We start from the raw sequence: 23,868 nt of genomic DNA, 5'->3' as shown, positions 1-23,868 counted from the left end.
AATAAATATCAACTCTATGCTGCTATGTTAACGAGAATTCAAAGTTTCCGTAATTGATTCACAAAGCCCACCCGAGAACAATTCTGGGTATTCCAACTGTTGGTAATAGTAGGGATATCTAAACAAAATAGGCAATCCACTGATATGCCGAGTAAGTGTTGAAAATATTCCCGGTTAAGGATTGAATCATCAGTTTAGCGTTTCATCGGAATGACTGCGTAGATGTGTGGGTGAACACGATAATACTTTCACGCGTACACCAACATACGTGGATTGTGGATCGGTGATCGCATCGTCACTACACTTCAAGCCTGTGCTCGTCTCCTTTGGACGTATAATGGAATGTATAATAATACATACACAATACAACAGTAGCAGTAGCTTAATCAACTCTATATTATTAGCTATGATGTGTAATTGTTTCGTAAGTTGCTAATTATACGTTCCAAGAATATACAATGTAGGTACCTACCTAGTTATAAAGAAATCATCATCACGCCAATTTATATCCTGCTTGCTATTACGAGCATTATAAAAGTAAAAGTTTCTATTTATGACTTACACAGTACGCTGAAAAATATTTACTGTTGACGATAACGTATTTTTCAGGCAAACTGAAAACCACGCGTATGACGGCGGTGGGTGGGTAATCGCTAGTTTATCGCACAGTAGGTATCTAACGCGACATTAGTTAGCACTTGTTTAGCACCTTTTACACGCATATTATTCAACTTAGTTCACGGTCGTAATTCGTAACATGGTTTATTGTGGCGTTTACTGTCAAGGACCTGCCTACCTTGAAGTCTGGACTGGAGTTATTTACTTAGGCTTTTTCTAATTTAGATTACGAGATAATGTAGGTACCTCATGCCTGATAATGACAAAACTTCAATTCAATTATCAAGTACATTGTCTATTTTTACAACTATTCAAAGCAAATATTATGTATTATTACTATAATTAGACAGCTATATATCATAGAGTACCATTAAATTATACAGGCATACAATGTAAGCAATTACACTTACGTATTTTCAAACAAAGATACATTAAACAAATGAGCATGGCACTCCAATAGGTAATATTGCGATGAAAAATCAATAGAGTTGTTTGAGCGACACTGTGACCTATCCTGGTAAGTAACAATATTACAGTTATAGTAAAATTATGCTCGGACTTCAACAAATTCCACGGACACCTCTGAATAACAACGTATATTCCGAGACAATCCTATTGGGTACATAGTTGACACCATAACCATAATCTTAAGGTACAAATTCTCAAAAAGAACCCACAATTCTATTCCTAAAAACTGATTAGTTTTCAATCATCCGTAAAAGAATTATAAGATTTTTAACCTTCGTTGAAATTGAAATCAGTAATAAATAGTAGATAAGTAAGTTAAGTCATGTCATAGCTTTTCCCAAGAAACATCTATCCATGGAAGAGGCACATTTTGACAGTTCATAAAAAGTAGTATGTGAAATGACTACGGGACTATTTCCACCTCTCGTTCCCACCGCTGCAACTCCTGTGTGGCCAGGATCTACAGCTTGACCGCCAATAAAAACCCAACCAGTGAAGGTCAAGATGTGAATTGACTAGGTAGTGTTTATTTTTTATGTTCTAAAGGGTGTCCCAAAAAGTAGTGTCAAGCCGAAGTCCAGAGGTAGAGCATCAGTGGGGCTACCCGAATTACCTCCATGTATGTCAGCGATTTTTAATAGTTTTCGAGCATTGTTTTAATTATTATTACATTAATACTAGGCCTAGCTGATTCAGAATTATTTACATCCATAACAAGAATGTAAACTAAAAACGTAAAAAATTCTATATGTTGTAAAAAAAATCATAACTCGAAAACTATGAAAAGTCGCTGTGATTGGGGTAGCCCTAGTGATGCTCTACCTCTGGACTTTGGCTTGACACTATTTTTGGGACACCCAGCCCAGTAAGGTATTCGAGGTCAGTAAATTACCTTGATGATGCTGTGGTGATGGATTCCCATGATGCTGGAAGCTGGCGTACATGCCCTGCTGCGCCGCCACCGACACGTGCCCGCCGCCGCCCGCCGCGCCGCTCACCTGCATGTGCTGAGCCGCTGACACCTGCCGGACAGTGTCAAGTTAATGCTGAACATTTGGAGGGACATTTAGATGTTCAGACTCATGAAGTACGCTGAAGGTATTCAGAAAATCTACTGCATATTGACACTCATGCCCGTTTTCACCATCTATCCCTATTTTTTAAGTGATGGTAACACATAACAAGAATTATGTTTTCAAAAGGATCACTTAAAAATTTGGGATTGATGGTGAAAACGGGCATTAGTTTATCAGGCGCCCAGAACGCTGCGCTGCAATCTGAGCGCTCTATAAAATTGTATGGATTTTTTTTTTATCTAGCGAATCATATCAATTTGATTGGAAAACGAAAAGAGCAGTTTTCGGGCGCTTTTTTTAACTAATCCAGTTTTAGCATCTGCGATCAGCAGCTTAGTAGCATTTTTGAAAATCAATTGGTTGCCATACAAACACTTGAATACTTAAATTAAGCCCTAGTCATGGCGATCAAAGCCGCTCAACTCACGACTTCGAAACCGTTCTAGAGGGCAGTGTGTACAGTGTGTACATAGTCAAAACGTAATGCAGCATCTATGTAGTTAGGTAATAGCTTATAGGTATACAGAATCGCTAATAGCCTAACCAATAATGCCTACTACTTACATAATAGTGTATGGTACCTACAACAAAGTTATTTAGGAATGTATTGGACACCAATGTCATTCCATGCAGATGTGGGCTGACATTGACACTTGCAAATGGTTACCATTAGGATGTATTGACTCTGCGGCTTAGCGAGTATAATTCGCTTAAATCTTGTAGTACATCTACACTCGAAGATAAGAAAAAAAAATAGATACTAATTTAGTTTAGTTCCTTTTGTCCAGGTAGTGATTAGTTTTATTAGTTAACTTTGACCCCAAATATTCTTGCAGGCATTGTTTGACGAAGGACTTTGGAACAGGTAAATTTTGAAAAGCTTATTTCATTTACAGGTGTTTTGTGTTCCCCTTTTGCCGTGTATGTAGGAGAGTAAGTGAAGGACTAATTAATTTTAATCCGATTTGCTTTTGAAATTCCTCCTAAACAAGCCTATAAATTCAAATATGAAACTATACAAGTTTCATAAGTAAAGCACAAACTGGAAAATCATTTTTCTATAGTGTCCGCATGTAGGTAATCAAAACTAGTTTGGAGAAGGTATACGTGCCATTAGAAAACATTCTTGTAAAAACTACGTCATAAAAGTTGTACTTAAATGTACCTACCGCATCAAAAATAAGTCACGGGTAAAGAACTAACTTTATAATATTTGATCTCGCAGAATACGATTAATCTCTATTCTGTTAGACACCAAACCTGTTCTTGAGGATCGGGTAATTAAAACATACAAACTATACTAACTTGGTACAAACGCATTGTGATCATAGCCTACCGAGCTCAACTCACACCTGTGTGTGTGATCTGACACGTGTATTTTAGTGACATGCGTAATATCCTCAAGGTTAACTCAGTTTAAAAGAAAGACACCAAAAATACTTTAGCTTGACATAATAACGGAAATTCAAATCAAAACAAGGGCAATCTTACGTCAAATGATTAACTAACCACACCCTATATCTACGACGAACATGATTCAAAATTGTTTCTGAATGTTTGAAACTAAAAGCTTTTTCTTAAATTGATCTACATCCTCTAGGCTTAAATTAGTTAAAGCGCTAGCTTTAGTTTTCTAGATTTCTACTCTCACCACCATGGAAAGTGGTAGCAACAAGTATTATTTGATGTAAATGTGCAGTAATGAACATAATTGACGTGACTACATTGTTCTAATTAGGTAGATAAGCTCCGGCTGGAGGGTCGAGGAGTCCTCAGGCTAAAGTGGGCGTCGGTCACGGCGCGACAGCGGTGGGCCCGAAGATTTGTGATGAGTGAGTGAGGCGCGCGACCGGTGACAGCTGCCAGAAGCGAGCGCAGCCGCGCGCCTCAAACCTGTTCCGAGGCCCGAGCGCTACTCCCGTCCGGTGCACCCGCAATTTTTGTTATTCTCTGTCAATACGACTATAATATGCGTGCTAAAGCCGCTAAGTCGTATTGTGAAGCCAGACGAACTAACGGCACCTCTGTTATCTGGTCGTACATCGCTTTTTCAAATGGCTCGAGGATTACTAATACACTCAGGTAAGGACCGCTCTGGCTGGGAGCACGAAACTATGACGGAAATGGGCACGGCACGACAGTGAAATATGGAGATATACATTCTGTGCCAAGATTATAGAGCTGTTAGTCATACTCTTGTAAGATCATCGGTATACTTAAAACGATAAAGAAGTGAACATCTGAGAAATTTAATAAATAACCAATTAATTTATATCCACAAGAAACTCATCTCGAAAATTGAAGAGACATTTATTAGTCGTTTTTAAATGAAATTATAGGTGATTGAGGGGAAGACTGGGACACTGACCTTATGCTCGAGTGTGACCAATGCGGAACGTAGCAAATCTATACTCACTATTGTGTGAATCATTCTATCAATTTAAGTAAGTACCACAATCTTCAACTCCACGAATACACATATCGATGAGAGGTTCTATCAAATTAAATTAACGATGTCTTGTTGTGTGGCTGAATGCTGCAGTTCACGAAAGCACACACCAAAGAGGATACTTTTTCTAAAAACTAGTATATTGTGCCTCTTTTCATTCATTTTTTCTTTAACACCCTATTCCGTTAAACAGAGTAACCGTTGCTGCGAACCGTTAAAAATTTCAACCAAAATTTTAGATTGCAAAATGTTACGATTAATAATCAAAAAGCTCTGACGGTAATAAGCGACAGGATGGAACATTACGGACCTCTCCTCGCCCCCTGCGAGCGACGGAAATAACCCGAGCCACCTACGTCACGGACGCCCACGCGCCCGCTGGATCAAACCGAACCTTCGTGTCAACTGCTGATGTATTGATCAAATCACATCAGGGAAAATTTTATAAATCACAAATTGAAACGTATTGCACATGACGTTCAGTCCGAACCGCCTTCACGCACTTTGAATTCCATTTAAAATACGCACTCGTCTGAGCCTTAATTTTCTGAAACGATACATAGGCTGGGATGAACCATCTTACTTTAACAAACGTCAAATATCTGTCAAACTCCATACAAAAACACCGGTTATAGTTAAAGTCACGGTTAAAGTAAGGTGGTGCAACTCAACCTTACTTACTCCAAACTTCATTTAAAGTCCAGCCTAGATTCGATCGTTGAATTTTAATTCCATTCTTGAGCGTAAATGTCTTTCTTTTCAAAATATGACTTTTAAACCGTAATAGCCGCACAAAATCTGCTTCAAGCAAGATTTAGCTAAAGCTCTACATATCGATGATAAGACAAGATAGGGTTCAACCCTACCTATGTTTAATCCATCCCCCTCCAATTTTTTCAATCCTCCCTTTCAGGCGTTAATTTGATTAAAAAAAACAATTAAAATTATTACTAGATGAAGACGTTTTTATAGCTAAGTAACAACACTGGGATATCTAAAATGGGGGGTGGGTGAGAGAGACGGGAGGACACGTGGTCTCGGTACAGGAAGCAATCGTGTCGGAGAGCTCACACTTTTTGTTCTATTCAGACACTTTAGTGTCATCGCCCGTGTCGCGTTGGTGCCTTTCATTCAACTCTGCTTTCTTAGATTTAAAAAACATAGGACTAATTAACTCACAACAGCTGATTTTATTACGATTTTATAACCATATTGAAGTTATATTATTAAAAGTATGAATTATTATGAGATAATATACATTTCTGCTACACCGATAACGTCAAATGATTGTGTTATAAAAATAGCCGTTATTACTAGGCCAAAAAATTTGTTTGTTTAATGCTGTTTAATGTTATGCAGTGATCGTCACGTCACTCGTCATGATCTCTAGCTAGTCAACAATATTATCTAAAAAATGCTTTTGTGTTTGCTTGAATGCTTGTTAATTATGTTTGTGATAGATTAAATTAAAATTATGTCAATGATAAACAGTTGCCACCACTCTGCCACCAAATGTCATGAACTAACTTTTTATTCCATTCTATTTACCTACTGTTCACGAGGCATTATATCAAACGAAAATTCACGTGTGCGAAGTCACAGGAAAAAGGGGTCTTTAATATTTTAAACAAAACGCGAAACCTGTGAAACGAACGAAAAAGCTCCCCTCAAGTTCGAAAAGTTTGATTTCAATGCTTTTAAGCACTTTAATATTTTGTTAATATTGTTTGTTCTTAGTAGATTCTAAGTCTTCGCAGCCACAATATCGCCATTCGACTGAGGCTATTTTGGAAAAGGCATTATTAAAAGAATTGGCACCGATTGCGTGCCAGTATTCGACAATGAACCCTAAAAATGGAACCCTTTGTCGTGTGGCTCACGGGTTTTAAGCCATCCGAAAGCCGTCCCGATTTCACATCTTCAAACTTTACTAAAAATGTTTAATGGCACATCAGGGTCAATACGGTTCACTTATTCAGTTGTAGTGGGGGTGATTTTGCAACAATAAGTTTATCAATAATAAAATTAAAATAAAAAAATAACTTATGGGATTTATTAAGTCACCAAGGTACTCTACCTCAAACCTGGTAGGTTTAGAATACCATTGTTTCTATGTATACAGAATCTTATCAAATTATTTTGAACATTCTTATCACCTGATACGGTTATATCATTGCAGCGTAATTGCTCGTATCAGCTCTAACGCAGTACGTCCTAGTATAATGCCTTGTTTACAAGGGCACAGTTATAATAAAATTAAACATGTGGTTTTGGACACGTATTGTTCGCGAAATATGCGGCTTGTATCAGAGTCGCACGTGTTGTGCTAATATCTGGAGCCAGTAGACATGTTTTTGAAGCTCATGATTGCTCACTATGCTAATACATACTCACTAACACGTTTTAATAATAATATACTTTGATATAGAAACGGCGTTGCGTCAACGTAATATTTTAACAGCTACGAATTTATGGCAATCTCAATATTAGCACACTCAAAATTCAATGCTATGTACTTATTTATTTTAAAGAAACTTTTCGTCTTTGTAGAGTATGGTAGTCCTATTTCTCAGTTTAATTTATAAAGTAGCTGTAAGATAACATAATACAAATCTATTGATTTAATAATTAAGAGAACTTTGTACCGAGTATTAAAACACGGTATTCCGTTTTTACGTACAATTATCTACATCTACCCACATATTATTGAGCAATTAACTCAATTTTTAGATGTCGTAGCTTGTGAGTACGTATAAAAGACTATATTAAATTATTATGTGGGTGCAAAGGTTGTCTGGTTTAGTGGTTCGCGCTTCAACTACAAAACCAGTGTGGCCGCGAGTTCAAATTCCAAAAGAAGTTAACGTTATCCACGAAGGCGAAAACATAAGCAGCTCGTCAAATAGTTTACAAGTGTATTATAGGCTTCTTATGTTACATTATTTTCTCAATGTATATAGAAGTGGCTCTCGCCTATGCTTGTTCAGGCAAGCGCTCTAAGACAAACCAGATGAGTCTACAATGTAACTCGAATGCATTCTGCGGTAGTAGCGCTTCGTACCAGACAGCATTCCCTTCGGTAAGTACTATAAACCCTCGAGTCGAATGTCTTATTATGGCATTACTCTATCTCCAGCCAGTCGCAGTGCTAGAGAAAGACAGCGCAAAGCGGCAACGCGCGGCGAAGTCGAAACCCTTCGCGATAACCCGCCAGTGGGCGGCAGCGCGCGCACGCCGCGCCCGGTCGATACTCCACCAGACTCCCATGTTTTTTATGTCCTTTCGCGTCACGAATTACCCAATAAAGAAGACTTCCAATTACTAAACGCAATTCACCCACCACACTTCATGATGTGCCAAACAACCAATGATTTACCTTTTGATCATTATCTATCACGTACAAAGTACATATTCCGGCGAATGCGGCAAATGTGTCAATAGGAAACGAAACGCGGTAGGCACTTTTATGAATTCATAATTTTGGCGGGAAACTACTGCAAAGTTTTAACTTAAGTGCAAAGGTCGTCATATTTTATGCTAGAACTACAGCACATTCATGATCGTTTAAGTATGATTATGTAGAGATTGTTCGAATAGTATGTTTAATGAAACGTAACTTTTAGTTCATTTTCAATAAATGTATTACATATTTCTGTTAGCAGTTCATTAATGCAATCTTTGATAGAATTTGCTCCGATAAATACCCATAACCACTTCAATCGAATTTTCTCACATACGCTTCGTGTTTGATTTGTATCTCCGCGAAAACTTTCCTACAGGATGGACCGCCCCCGGGTTGAGATTAGCCACACGAGAGACACAAATAACAATAATATAATGACATAATGGTATTTCTTGCCTCGCTCCTAAGTAGCTAGGGGAGGAGACAAAACAATTCAAATAAGGAAAACATGAATAACTAACCTGTAGATTGTGATGTGGTTGAGTGAGGTGTAACTGCTGCTGCTGCGACATGTGTAAGTGGTCGATGGGCGGCGGCGCGGCTCGCGGGCGGTAGGCGCCGTAGCCGCGGTAGCGCGCCCAGTCGCCGCCCGCCGCCTGCTGGTGCTGCTCCGCCATGTGCTTCAGCGTCTGCGCCGCCGGCGACATCTCCCCGCCGCCGTACGGCCGCGGCGCCGGCTCGCCCTCGGGCGGCTCCAGCCCCATGCCGCCGCCGTTCATCTTGCCCCCGTCGAGGTCGAAGTCCTTCATGAACTCCGAGTAGCCGGAGATCTCGGTGATGAGGTCCTCGAAGGTGTCGTCGCCGTCGTCCTCGCCGATGAGGTCGGCCAGCCCCGGGAACGCGGAGGCGGCGTCCCGCTCGAGCGCCGCGGCGCACTCGTCCAGCCCCACGAACTCGTCGTCGGCCACCTCCGACTTGCACTCGGCCTTGCACTCGCGCTCGCAGTCGAGCGGCGTGGGCGCGCGCGGCGGCGGCTGCTGCGGCGGCGGCGAGTTGGAGGTCTTGACCGCGTTGGCGAGCGCCTTCACGGTGACGTTGGTGGAGATCTGCTGCGGCTGCGAGTCGGCCGCCGAGGTGGTGAACTCCAACTGCTGCACTATTTCCACCGAGAACTTGGTGAGCGCTTCGCCCGAGCCGGCACCGCCGCTGCATTGCAATTTCGCTGGGGGTTCGTAATCGCCGCATCCAAATTTTTGTTGCTGTAACAAAACAAATTCATTTAAAAAATAATATTGACGATAGGTAGAAACGACGAAAATATTTCCACCCAAGGGAGAATTTCTGTACGCCATTTTCTTTATAAAATATGATTATGATTACGAAATGTTGTTTCAATCTTCTACTTCCAGACTAGTAATCGTAACTTGAACAGGTGGACCAAACTTTTATCTGAAACATTTAATTGCTTTATTTTCAAGTTAAGCTCTCCTCGTCGTTAGTCCTGTCTAGGATCTTACTTTTTAGGAATAATAATATAAGGATTAAAAAAGGTTTTAAGAAATCCACTTAAATACTAGCTGTAGCTCTACTCTTTTTCAAAATCCATTGAGATGCTAGGAGTAGAAACTATAGTAGAAACTTCTAAGAAACACCATACAATAGAGCAATGTTTGTCGACTTGTGGTACATAATAGTCGTAGTTATGACCAGACCTTGGTAAATGATTTAATCACGTGTATCACGTGTTTGTTTCACCTACGACATGCACGTGTAGAGTTTGTAATACTCTAGGTAATCTCTATTAAGTCATGATTAAATGACAAACTCCCACAATGGCTTATTAAAAATCTGTCCGGGACCCGTTAGACAGAGGAAAGAAAAAGAATAACAATAATATATCGATCGAAGTTCAGGATTCGAAAACAACAAAACCATGGTCGCGACCCAATAGCCATTGTTTCTATTCAAATACGTACCGATATAACTTAGAAATAATGCGGACGGCAAGTTTAGTTGTTTTTGATCGTTTTACATTAGAATAATCAGTGTACGCATACATTAAAATGTGTTAATTAATCGGATAGCGTTTGACCGTCAACTGCAAGCAATTAGCACAAAGTTAACGATAATTCTATTTAGTTTAGCTGTCGTCTACACAAGCAATCACGCGTCCGTCGTGTCGTAATTACATGATTTCGATAGCGTCACATCAAGACAATGATATGAGTACCTTCTTAATTTTTACAGAGCTATCGAAGTCAGAAGTATTGCTGTTTAGAATTATTCAAACCGTTGCATTGTGTGAAACAAATATGTAATACATAATGACGCGTGAGATAATTCTTAACCACTGATAGTTTTTCACTTCAAAATCGACATCAGTCAGGTATTCTGTGCTAGATTTATGGTTAGGTATAGTGAATAGCTATAAAATGTGTCAGAAAACAGCGCAGCCACTCGGAGGTCGTCTCGGTGAGCGGCGCGAGACAATGCGAGGCGTTTGTTGAGAAACTTGCGCAGTTTGCACAACCGCAGCCGCCCTATCGCCGCACCGTCCACTCCGGCCTCCGCTCTTGCCCCTGCGCTCTATCTGAAGGCTATGGACCTTCGGATCCTAACAACCGATGCCTACTCATTACTCATTATTAACAAAAGATGTACCTACGCAATGAAGAGAGCGGCTTTACAATCCTCAACTAAGAGAATATGTATAGGCGATATGGATCGTCACAAATTTACAAATAGACGCAATATTATGGAATCTAGTTTTTTTCCTCTGTTGTGTAGCGTAGGCTACTAAAACTCTGGATGCAACTCCGGTGTCAGGCTTAATCCCAACTAATATTATAAATGCGAAAGTAACTCTGTCTGTCTGTCTGTCTGTTACGCTTTCCCGCTTAAACCTCGCAACCGATTTTGATGAAATTTGGCATAGAGATAGTTTGAGTCCCGGGAAAGAACATAGGATAGTTTTTATCCCGGTTTTTGAAACAGGGACGCGCGCGATAAAGTTTTTGTGACAGACAAAATTCCACGCGGGCGAAGCCGCGGGCGGAAAGCCAGTACATTATAATAGACAGGTCTGGCATAGCACCACCGCATCCACGCAGCTAACTAACAGTCTCTCAAATTAACTAGATTGTATTTTTATTTGACGATCAGGTTAATTCAAATCGGTCTTGAATTAACCTGATCTGATCACTGATCAATCAAACAATTGTAATTACTATAATATCTCATTTTGCAAGTCTACTTTTCCTTAATTGCTCTACACTGCCCATGTTGCTCTACATATTGTATTGTCATGTCAATCGTTTATGTTATTGACGCTGCCCGAGCCTCACAAGCGACAGGTTTCTATATTAGTATGTTGTTTTCTGTTTAATGTGCCTCTCGTCATCGTTATTTATCGCTAAAAATCTACGTAGCCATCCACGTCACAAACTAGATTTGGTTTGCGCATCTAATTGTCTAATGAATATTAACATCAAAGTTGTAAATGGAGGTGTTTAGTTTACAATTGTTAGTTATGTGTTATAACATAATTAAAGATGAATTGTTGTGTCGCGTGCGTGCTGAGTAATCTGTATCGGGCATGAGGCACGGGATGCCGATGCCAGGGGGTCAAGTCAATTGACGTCGAGTGACATCCGGTGCTGTGAACGCGTACGCACCACGTGTAGCTATACCCAATTATCTTTACTTTAATTGTCTCTATCTCCATGTTGTGTGCCTCACAAGGTGTTGCGTAAGAGGCGCCAACATACGTATACTTTTTAATGCCATATGCTACATGCACCGAAGCACGTTGACAATCACAATTTGGATGATGTAAGACAGAATTGTTTAATTATACTTTTAAAATTGAACGTGCATTGGCGAATGTTAGGACACCAAGACGAATCCATGAATCTTTGATACAGCGATTTACAAATTACCTACATGAATGTTAACACATAAATACACGCCACTGTGTTAGAAACTTGTGAATTGTGAAGACTTGTCGTCAACATTATTATTTAGGTAGGTAAGTGATGATTATAAAATCAACTCCTTACTTTGTTATGCGCTGTGAGAGGCTCTATTGTAAACATTCATGAAATGCAATACACATTTTTACTTTGACTAATATGATGGGCACTGCGATTGCACTAATATTGCAGTATTTGCAGTGATTGCTTTGGATTGGAAGTGTTACTTGTGTTATCTGTAAAATAACGTCTCTATCTTTATTTTAATTAGATCATTTTTGAACCTATACGGTTAAAAATAAATTAACTTGGCATAATTGAGATGCAACATGCAACGTCAATTAATAATCTACACTAATATTATAAAGAGGAAAACTTTGTTTGTTTGTTTGGTTGTAATAAATAGGCTCAAAAACTACTGGACCGTTTATAAAAATTCTTTCACCATTCGAAAGCTACATAATCCACGAGTAACATAGGCTAAATTTTATTTTTGAAAAAAATAGGGTTCCGTAAAATTTGTAGATAATGTAGTCCACGCACGCGAAGCCGCGGGCGAAAAGCTAGTAGTATTGATAAAATAGTAAGTAACCATTGCCTAAATGCATGTTAGGCATACAGGATCCTAAAAGTAGAATCGGAAAATGTTTCCCAAGACGAGCAGGCGAAGGTCGCCACAGCGCGGTGTTTGATCAATGCACGCGCGACAACGCCGCCTGTAGCTGTACCCAGCACTTTCTGCTCTATCTGCCGCGGCTTTGCAACTCTACGTGCACATAAATTCACTTTCACCTTCTACGGACAAGGCAATTCTATTCGAGCGTTATGTAAAAGAAATAGCGGCTCTGTGTACCCACTTCTACAATATTTTAATATTAACTTTAATAATACTATAATCGGTATCATTTTGTTTGTCAAACCGTCTCACTCTACCTGAGTAATATAATAATACACAAAAAATACATATTAAGCTAAATAAACTACTGCAAACTTGTGATTTTGACTAGTGTTTTAGACAGATTAGCATAATATAAATGAGACGTACAGCATACAGTCGACTATCATGTTACAAATGTATAAGATACCTCAATGTTTAGCTCGATGAGCCGTCGTTTCTATGCACAGGTGTCGTACTTGTAGGGTAAGTTCCGATAGCCATTACGAACACTTCTCAGTGCTCCATACCCACCAGTAAGAGCACTAAGCAGTAATCACAGTGCTATATCGGAACATACACGTAGTAGACTGGCCCACGGTGGCCAAGGACTTAAAGCCATGCGCGTATTTACTATTTAGAGGGGGGCTAAACACGGGCCGTGCCCACCCCAGAATGGTCTCCCTAGATATGCCAATGCTCGCTATACTTAGAGCTTGTCCAAACAATAATGTTTCCACAACCCAGAACAGACTGGCGGCGTAGAACGAGGAGAGCAGACCCTAAATAATTGGAAATGGCTAGGACAATGAAGAAGACACGTAATAGATACTTACTTAAATTATACTGTTATTTAATTTGGGCAAGACAAATTGCTAATAATCTTTAAAAAAAAAAACTGTCGTTGAGTAGTGAAAACCTCGTTTGTAGTACCATCTATTATGTTCAATGAAAACCTCGTAAAAATATTAAGAAGACTGTTTTTTGTCTCTCCTAAAAAAAATTGTTTTTGGTACTCCCGAGGTTTGCATTCGTCAACGACGCTATGGTAGTAGACTGGTGGTGCTTACCACATGCACGCTGCTATGCACGCCGCTGATGGCCGGCAGGTCGGGCTTGCGGTCGCTTTTCTTGGCCTGCCGCTTGGCCTTCCCCTCGAGGTACCGCTTCTGCAGGGCGCTGGTCTCCAAGTTCTGCTGCTCACAGGCGCCGCTGAACGACTGGTCGAACCGCGGCACGCACTCGGATTGTCGACGACGGTACGTCTCTATTCTCCGGCTGCAACAACAACTACACGTTACTATGCAAATACAACTAATAATTAAATGAAGACAACTTGTGCTCAAACAAACAAATGTGTTTTTTTTTTCATTTTAATAAGCAGACAGCATTCAACTATCAAACAAAAACTCTCTCAATGGGTAGTTTAGGAGGTGCGTAAACTTATCTCTTCATTCATAAAGAACAGGAGGAGAATCTCAATTTAGTTTAGCGTTATCTGTGGTTCAGCGGAATGGCCACAATTGATTTAAACGAGTAATACAGTGTGTGATGTTGGTGAAGAGTTACTTTGCAAGTTTGCAGATTATAATTAATTCAAGCACGTTACCAGACTACTTGTATCTAAATGTAGTAAAACCAATCATTCGTTTTCTTTTAGCCATAGTTAAGAACTGTCATTTTCAGTATGTTAAGTTGTTGAAATAAAAGGATAACCCAACCGTTCTTTCAGTGTTGGTATAAGTAAAATGAATTCATAGCTCTACCATAGTTATAATGGATGGAAAGCCTTTGTCCAGCTGTGGACCGGTGGACGTCATTTGGATGATACGAACGAACTCTACATATCTAGCTAGGAAACTTATTCCTAGATGTAGAAAATGGAAACAAAAGTCTTCATTCTCATCTCAGACACAAAACAACTTGAAAACAACCTTATACATATTTTAATAAAATGGTGGGTTAATCTCAAAAGCGAATCTCTTGATCACCCAATATTTTAAAGTGAATCCAAATAAACGGTTTAAGTACTCGTAACAACAGTATTTCAAACGATGCTCAGTCAGCCGCAACTCCGAGTGCGGTCACCTTGAGCAAATGTTAATGCGGACACTCCGTCTGCTAAATAAAAAAATCGTTACTAGCAGCTCATTCCCTGTGAAAACGCAAGGTCACATTGTCAACTCAGACTAAACACTAACCGCCTATTCCTGCGCCAATAACCTATTCGCAAATGACATGTCAAACCAATGTCATATACCTACCTACCTAAGCTAAGATGCAATGGTTACTTACAGCAATATAGACTTAAGAATAAGCAGCTTTATTTACATTCAATGTAGGTATGCCTACAGTATAATGTATTTTTAACTCAGTAATAAGTATTGTTTAAAAATAAGGAGGCCTTTGCCAAAAAAGGCACACAGACAAGTGTCAATTAGAATAATATTAAACTCAATCAATTTTAAACTCTGTATGTCTGAATAAAGGCTTATATTATTATTATTATTAATAAGTATTGTTACAATTTCTGTAAAAGCTGATTTCTCAATTTGAATTAATTAAGTAATTTCGTGCTGTACAAGTGCAAAGACCAAGTAGGACAACAATGTTCATATGGAAACACCATTTTATTGCATTTGTACATACTACACATACACAACAAGAACATATTACCTGCAGTAGTACTTAGGTAATCGATTCGATGTGCTATGTAACTTGTTATATAACGTTACCGACAATAAGTAGTAAGTATAAAATCATAGTGAACCTACGTCACTCGCTATTTCAATATTATATTTTATGTACTTAGCGCATAGGNTTTAATAGTCTTCTTAGCTCGTATAAACCTACAAAAATTCTGAAAATATTATAAGCATCATTGCAGGTGAGAAAGAACAAATAAGAACGAATAGGTCGCTAACCAGATAAGGGATGAAAAGACAAAATTAGGGTTGAGAATCAAAGAAAACTTTCATTTATGTAGACGTGTGTTTTATACTTTCCCAGAAAACAATGCAGTAATGGTGTAAATAAATATGCAATAATTATGCGTCTATCACTTGCACAGCCACTATCCGACGAAACTAATTATGAACGAATAACCCGCCCTAGCCTCTGCTTGCTGCATAAGTGCATACTTTCTCTGTAGGCAAGTTGGTATGTTTTAGTGCTGCAATGCAACTATGATTTATTTTTTTACTTGCTTATGTTCGCGGTTTTGCTTGCGTAGGATTTCTTGCCTAAATAGCGTGCGCATCTCCGATTAAAACACTTTGTTTATAACCAAACTAAAGTAGGATTAATATTTATTTGTGTCGCGATCTTGAGAAATTATGGTGATCCATTGCATAGATATTTTTCCCTGTTTCATGTATTTAGCTATAATACAAAAAAAAATTGATTCAGCTGTTTAGGCGTCAAAACTCAATAGACAAGGAGTTACTTCACATTAGTATTTGATTTTTTTTTTATATTAACTCTATGTATTTATCTGTAGCAACTATAGCGCGCTATGGCTGCTTCTTATCTCTATCGACGCTATCGTATCGTTACATTACGTAGCAATGTAAATGACCTGCGACCAAGATTCACCATAAACATCCATAAGGCTACTATCAAACCAAAATGCTAAGTTTCTTGTAGCATCGGAGCTGTAATAGACTCTATTTTGGAACTAAAATATTATTCTGGTATGCTGTCCAGTGTCGACTCTACTTAGGTGTAAAGTACCTATTATATTTTATGGTACATAATAGGAAGTTAGATGTATGTTATTATTAACACAATACGTCACAACTCGCGTTATAGATAAAGTTGAAGGTGATTACATCTTATCGGTTTTCTTGCGAATTCCGATCATGTAAATATTATATTTGTATTGTTTGTAGCGGACTAAATAACCTTCAATATAAAGAAACTAAGAACTAATAAAAATATTCTATCTACCTACAGGGTTTATTAATAATGCGACGTATTGAAGTAAATCCTTTGAAAATGGTAATGTAATTGTTAATGGTTGACTAGGTGCACTCAAATTAAAACATTTCGGATTTATACGTTTTCAGGTGCCTCCTACACATTTACTTGCTTTTGACGAACGACTGTAGGTATGATTTTCTAATCAACGAAGAGTCAATATTGGACTAAAGCAGCTTTATCACTAGGCAGTTACGCACATAACTTAGGACGAAGGCATTTGCGCATTGACCTCTATTCGGTCTCGAAAAGTAAATTGCAGTTTTTCCTTAAATTCACTACTAGTGTCCGACCGAATGTTCGGTTTCGGTTTCGTTTTCGGTTGAGTTTCGGTAAAAACACGAGTTTCGGTTTAGTTTCGTTTTCGGCGGCAAACTTGCCGAAACTACGACCGAAACCGAATGTGCATTCGGGAGTTTCCGCGCTGTTATCGGTCATGTTCGGCGCAGATGATTCGCTCGCTTGTTTGTTTGCTGTTAGTTTTGTTTTGTTGTAGTGGCGAGTTTTGGAGTGATTTATTTTGAATTAGGTAAGTTTTATCTCGTTTTATGTCCTTATAACATAAGAGCGGGTAGTAAACATAAAAAATCAAGTTTAATCTAACCTATAAATTTTTTTTGGTTTGCAAATGCTATACGTAAACAAACATTAGTTAGGTAGTTAGTAATGACTATAGTGCATTTCATGGTGATAATATTATGGATTCAGAGTTTCAAAGTTCATTTTAGCACAGATAATATAATACTATTTTAGTATTAATCACCAAGGTATCCAAGTGGCAAGTACAGTAAGATAGTAGATACTAACTTACGTACAACCAATTTTGTTTTGAGAAATTATTAAGGTCAGACCATGGGACGGGTTATGTAGATGTCCTGAATATTGCGAGTAATTTAAAAAAATCTAGACTATAAATCCATTTTTTTCTTTTTTAGCGTAAAAAGGCGCTTTATAAGTTCAATTTTAATGCAATTTAAAGAGAAAATAATAAAGACTGACTGATTATAATAACATTTTCTTTATTTTTACCACCATTACTATACCCACTCAAAATATGAGCCTTGTAAGGAAGTTTCGGTTTCGGTTTCGGTTTCGGCCGAAATAGACACTGTTGCCGAAATTCGTTTTCGGTTTCGATTTCGGTCATAAAACTAGTTTCGGTCGGACACTATTCACTACACCTGCGATGGTTAAAAAATATTTACCCAGGTTTCATAAAAAACGAACTGCAAAGCAAGCGGTCGCGTATTCGATTGGCACAAGTGGCAAATATGTTTGTGTAATGATTGATAAGCCTGATAGGCTGTACCTGAGTCATAGAGCGTGATCTGTTATCTACAGACCATAGTACATCTCTACTTAGTTTAAAAACACGAATTTCATATTCCCGTCGTTAAAATTAAAAAAAAATTAAGGTCGGGTAATGTTGGTAACAAATATTTATGAAAGGAATAGATACTTCGTAGGTGTTACATTTAGTTCATTGACCAACGGCGCTGCTTGTCACCACGTTACGTTACACAAACAACGACTTAGATAAGAAAGACCCGATTGTATGTCACTGACACTGGTACGACCCCTACCAACTTCCAAGCTCTAGTTCCTCATCAAGCAAAAAAAGTTATATAATTGAAAGTCATGTTTATTTCGCCAATTTTATCTAGGTAGGTAATTAAATCTAAGTTAATAAAAAAATAACAAATGCGGTTAAATACGAAGCTACCGAAATGCACTGTTCACAATGTAAGTGCACCGTGGTTTGCATCCAGCGAAATTATCGGAGGCTTAGCGTATGTCGGCGCTTAGAGTAACGGTACCCAAAGGCCAGTTGGCGGTGCATAAACGTTCGGCTCTGTTATTTCCATTGCAACTAGCTCTTCCTTAGTCGCATTATCGCATATCGGTCATTTGTAAGAACATTGACAAAAATGAATGTTTTCCCAAATGGATCAAGATTTATACAGCAGTCAGCACTAGCTTTTGCCCGCGGCTTCACCCGCGTGAAATTTAGTTTGTCACAGATCGTCATAAATTATAGCCTAAATGTTATTCCGGGTTATAAAGAACAATACTATAAAGTTTCATCAAAATCAGTTCAGTAGTTTTTGCGTGAAAGATTAACAAACATCCATCCAGACATCCAAACTTTCGCATTTTTAATATTAGTAGGAAGTTGCTGATAAATATGTACCTAATTTTATTACTTTATCAAGCTTGTTACTAAGTTGCCTACCTAAGTGCCTACCTAATTAAAATATTTTCGCTATGTTGATGATCATCTGCGGAAGAGTCTTGCTTGCGGTAGGTTTAAATATATTATTATGTAATTCTAGCGGTAGGTTTAAATATATTATTATGTAATTATTATGTAAATCTAAGGCCTTGGGGACATAAATTAACAAAAAAAAAGAGAAACAATACCTGCATGGTGGAAGCCTGACTAGCGATCGATATTATGGCGGCTTGAGCAGAGGCCGATCCCTCGCCTCGTGTTAATGGAAATATTCGCAGGGATACACCCTCACCCTGTTTGTTGCCTACATACCTATCTAGATAGAACCTTGTACGCCATACGACGAACAATACTTTCCTTTTGTTAAATGCTTGTGCACTACAAAACAGGCATAGATTCAGTTCAGACATATGGAATTAATTTTCAGCAAACTGCTTGCAAAAAAAAGTATTATCATTTACATAGTATTACACATACGTTATGGATGGTATCATGTAAAGGCATTTTTGCTAATGAACTTTCAATAACTGTCGCACACTTGACAACAAAACTACATTATTTGTAACATAGTAACGATAACAGTGCGAAACAGACCTTCCCCCTTAGGGTGTCGACCGATGGACCTAGGATGAGGATCTACGCTTAGAGAATGCTGCGTTTTAGAAAACCACGCGGATGTGTGGAACCTTTGTTGATAATGCTGAAAGGATGTAGGCGAGTAGTAGGTATAATGAATGAATGACAGATATCTTTATGAAAAAACACGCATCTTCGTGTTTACATTATATTTCGTACACGATTCGAGGCAAGAGGCGGTTATTTCTCTAACTAACTAATAATGCTGGGTTAGCAAAAACGGCACGATAAAATCTTTCCGTGGCATTAGATTTTTATTTTTATTTTAGACAAATTAATTAGGTAGGCTTATGGTTTGAAAACAATAAAATGACACAATACGGCTGATCTAATGTGCGACTGCCCTAACCATTTCTGTGCCTGCGTTAGTGACGGCTCCTTGCTGCATCATTTCGAAACGTTCCTTTTAGTCCTCTGAATCTGAGCAGCAGGGCTACTCTGTAACGCTGTTTACGTAATTTCGGGTCTATCTGTCACCGTCGCTGATGCTGGCATCTAGCTTTTCGTGAGAGGGATAGCAACATTTGAACCTTTGGATAGTTAACGTTTTTCGGAGTAACCCCGCTGATGTCACTGATGTTTCTCCCGCTACGCTATCAGCTTGGTTTAAGTTTAATCTCGGAGGTGACTTCACTCACTCGATTATGAAGGACCTAGAGGATATCTGATGTCCTCATTTTCGACATCCGGAGTCCTCATTAGGAATAATTAAGGAGGTAGCCGACTTCCTCTTTAATTGCAGATGGATTCCATCTGCGACAACGACGTCTGCGACGATCTTCGGTGACCGCGCTATGGTGGCGTACGTGACCATGTGTGATCGGAAATTATTTCCTACATTACTTCACTTATTCTATACTAAGACGTCTCTTTCTTTCTACCATTCATGGCATCAGTCGCCAAGAACGCTCGCTCGCGCGCACGGGTGACTTTTTTGAAGTCTCCATGGAGATGTATGGCGTTGCGCGCACGTAGCGACGTGACAGTGACAAACGTTTTTACATTTTCCATACATCTTTAAGGTACAAAAAAGTTACGGCGACAAAAGTCACCAGTGCACGCGAGTTCTTACAGCAACTTTTGTCAAATTTTGTTAGCGCTCGCGCGCACAGGTGACTTGTCGCCGAGACTGTTTCGTCAATTAATACCAAGTCCATGGTGGTGACAAAAAAGTCACGGCGACAAGTCACCCGTGCGCGCGAGCCCTTATTGAATCTAGGGAATAAACTAATTATGTACCCACTATGCATTTAGCATTAAGTTGTGAACCATAGGATCATCACAATTTTACCAGAATAAAGCCTGGTCCGCGAGCACGTAGAATTTTGTCCAATGACCCCAAGCTACCCATCCTTATCGCTCGCGCGTAATTATGTTGCTGTCGCGCTCGCACACTCACTACGGGCGCCCGTCGCACAGTCGCGACAGCAATATATTTACGCGCGAGCGATAAGGATGGGTAGCTTGGGGTCATTGGACAAAATTCTACATGCTCTCGGACCAGGCTTTAGAGAAAAACATTTTTCATTGGTTTTGAACCTTATGGTATCTCAATAAAGTACAAAATACGGTGCCATCAGTTCTGTTTCTACCAGATAAACAGTTAGAGTTACCTAAACCTTAATTATATTCAGTCTTATTCATAAAAAGTTGAAATAGGTTTAAGAGACTGATGACATGATAATGACACAGGAAGTCTATCTTGAAAGAGGCAGATTTTCTTCTAGTCTATAGCTAAATAATTTATAACTAAGAGGTATAGTTTCAGTCTTCTCACTCACTCAAGTCTTATAAGTAATCCCCTTAAAATTAAAAAAATAACAGAACCTATTTCATTCACTAAATATTTCCAGTTAATAGAAGCTAATCTAAGGCAGAGACGACCTCTAAAGCCTGTTTCAAAGAACTGATTGACTTTCTTCTATTCTTGAAATTCAAAAATCTTTGATAATTTTATGATTGCACTACCTGACCTGTTGAACTTCATATTGCCTATGTTCATCCATACTAATATTATAAATGCGAAAGCACGGTAATACTATCTATACAGTATTCCAACTCGGCCATATTTTTGAAATAAATGTCAACAGCCGCGCGGTACGTCACCATATGACAACATGCGATAGGGCTGCCCACCTGCAGACCCTATTATCACTACATCTGCCTACTTAGAATTTCTATCTAGTTCGGTGAATGTATTTTGTGATTGTAATTTTTAATTTTATTATGACAAACAAAATACTTTGTGAATGAAATAAGATAAAAATGCATGTTGTCTTGTCATTAGCAGATTTAACTAAAAAAAAATATTTGTGTTAAGAATTAGTAACAAATAACCGTAAAATGTATGCGACTGAGGCGTACAAAATGCTTGATTTATTATACAGGGGGTTAGGTAAATGGGTTTATAAGCAGACACTAGCCCATGTTAACGTGTCCATATAAATGGTATGGTGAAGGCAGAAAATTGATATCAGCATTTTAATAATTTTAATTTTCATACAAATCTTAATAAATAAATTGTATTTTGTATGACAATTAAAAAAAATATGATATCACCGACTACACCATACCATTTACATACAATGTTAACATGGGCTAGTGTCGGCTTATAAGCCCATTTACCTAACACCCTGTATAAATAGGTACTTGTAATTATTTTTTATAAAAAAAACACTTACTGTTTACAAAACAACACATCGTCAGTTTTTTACTGTGGCACATTTGCGACACCTACAATACTGTATGATAGTATTACCGTGGCGAAAGTAACTCTGTCTGTCTGTCTTGCTTTCACTCCTAAACCACTGAACCGATTTTGATTAAATTTGGCATAGAGATAGTTTGAGTCCCGGGAAAGGACATAGGATAGTTTTTATCCCGGTTTTTGAAACAGGGATGAGTTTTAAAAGTTTTTTTAAAGTTTTGCCTAATGATGACTTAACCGTTTGATATTGTTCCCATTTGTAAGATCATTGAAGGAATCATCCTGATGGTCGGAATAGAAAGTGTAGTGTCGATCAGTCAGAAAAGTCATGTAGAGCCATTTAAGATGCAAATAGTATAAAAAATCCCATAAAGCCACTAGAGCCAATTTCGACTGTCAAGACTTTTGTTTTGCAATTATGTATTCAGTTAACTAAATTTTCTAACTCTAGCTCTGTGGAAAATAGTAACAAGGGCCTAACTACATAGAATTTTGGGAAATAGGTTGTTACATCAGTTCTTAAAGGAAAATCTATATAAGAGCAACAGTTATTAAGCAGAACTGGTATCAGAAAGAGTGCAACACTCACCGCAGCCTGTCCACAACAGCCTGTCGTTTGGGGGGGAGGATCATCTCTTCCATGGGCTGCAGCATGTTGGGCGGATGCTGGGCGGGCGAGGCGCCGGGCAGCAGCCCGCCCGCGCCCGCGCCTCCCACCAGGTGCTCCACGGTGACTGCTTCGCCACTTCACGTCTGCTCCCTCATTCTGTCCCGCTCTACGCTCCACTCTAGTCCTCACCACTTCACCACTCGTCTACTCAAGTACTGCACCTCAAGTGAGACAAAAACACCATCAAAAAGTAACTATAACTCGTCCTGAATACCTTCACAATATTCATGTTGCCACTTAGTTTTGGTCACAATTCGCTTAGCGTTCACTAACACTAACTTGCAGCTTGATCAATGTACGATGAGCCGTACGTATAGTTTTGTGATTGTTATGAACAATAACGAAGAACGACTGAAATTGTTCAAATAAAAACACGTCAATGTTTTGCACAAGCTAAGTATGAAGTAATACACAAATTACACGAGTGAGTTTATCAGGAAGCATTTGATTGAACGGATTACAGATTCGCGTAGTGATTCTTCTACGCGATCTGATAAATTACACATAAAACTTCACTAAAAAACATTTTCAAAGTCCACAATACAACAGTGCAATACAGAATTTAACCCAAACAGAAATGTTCCACACTCAAACATCAACTGACTGACGGACGCTTTTTAGCTTTGGCTTGATGACACGGGTTTTGGGGAGATGTGACGCAAAGGAAGGGCAACAGACGAAACGAAATCCAGTTGCCAACAGTAAATTCCATAACTCCCGGGATAAATTATTATGATTTTATACTTTCTCAAACAAATTCTCAAAACTTGCACTCATCATTGTCTATTTTAATTAAAACCGGAATACTCACGTACTTACTTAAATACTTACTATAAGTATTATTTAAATTCAAATTCAAATTTCTTAATTTTCGTAATTCCAGGTAAAAAAATATAAAAGAAGAACAAATAAAGTATTCTTTTTTGTAGTTTCCTGAATTTACATTTTTTATTTTAATTTTATTGTAAAATAAAAAACAGTTATTAAGTTTTTTAACCAAACTA

The 23,868-nt window shown here is 38.6% G+C and overlaps 1 protein-coding gene across 1 annotated transcript in view; it reads right to left on the bottom strand.

The window, feature by feature from the left end:
• LOC114365081 (neurogenic protein mastermind) overlaps positions 1-23,520 on the bottom strand; it is a 30,614-nt gene extending 7,094 nt beyond the window's left edge. Inside the window, 4 exon segments of the mRNA XM_028321545.1 lie at positions 1,979-2,108; positions 8,536-9,273; positions 13,711-13,918; positions 22,784-23,520. Of these exon segments, the coding sequence (XP_028177346.1) occupies positions 1,979-2,108; positions 8,536-9,273; positions 13,711-13,918; positions 22,784-22,848 (1,141 nt within the window). The 5' untranslated portion in view covers positions 22,849-23,520.
• Between the last annotated feature and the right edge of the window lie 348 nt (positions 23,521-23,868).

Source organism: Ostrinia furnacalis, unplaced genomic scaffold (assembly GCF_004193835.3).
Source record: "Ostrinia furnacalis isolate ACB-3 unplaced genomic scaffold, ASM419383v2 OfSCF0447, whole genome shotgun sequence".
NCBI classification, from domain to species: Eukaryota; Metazoa; Arthropoda; class Insecta; order Lepidoptera; family Crambidae; genus Ostrinia; species Ostrinia furnacalis.
The sequence above is the reverse complement of the archived record's forward strand: the minus strand, read 5'-3'. Positions and strand labels throughout refer to the sequence as shown.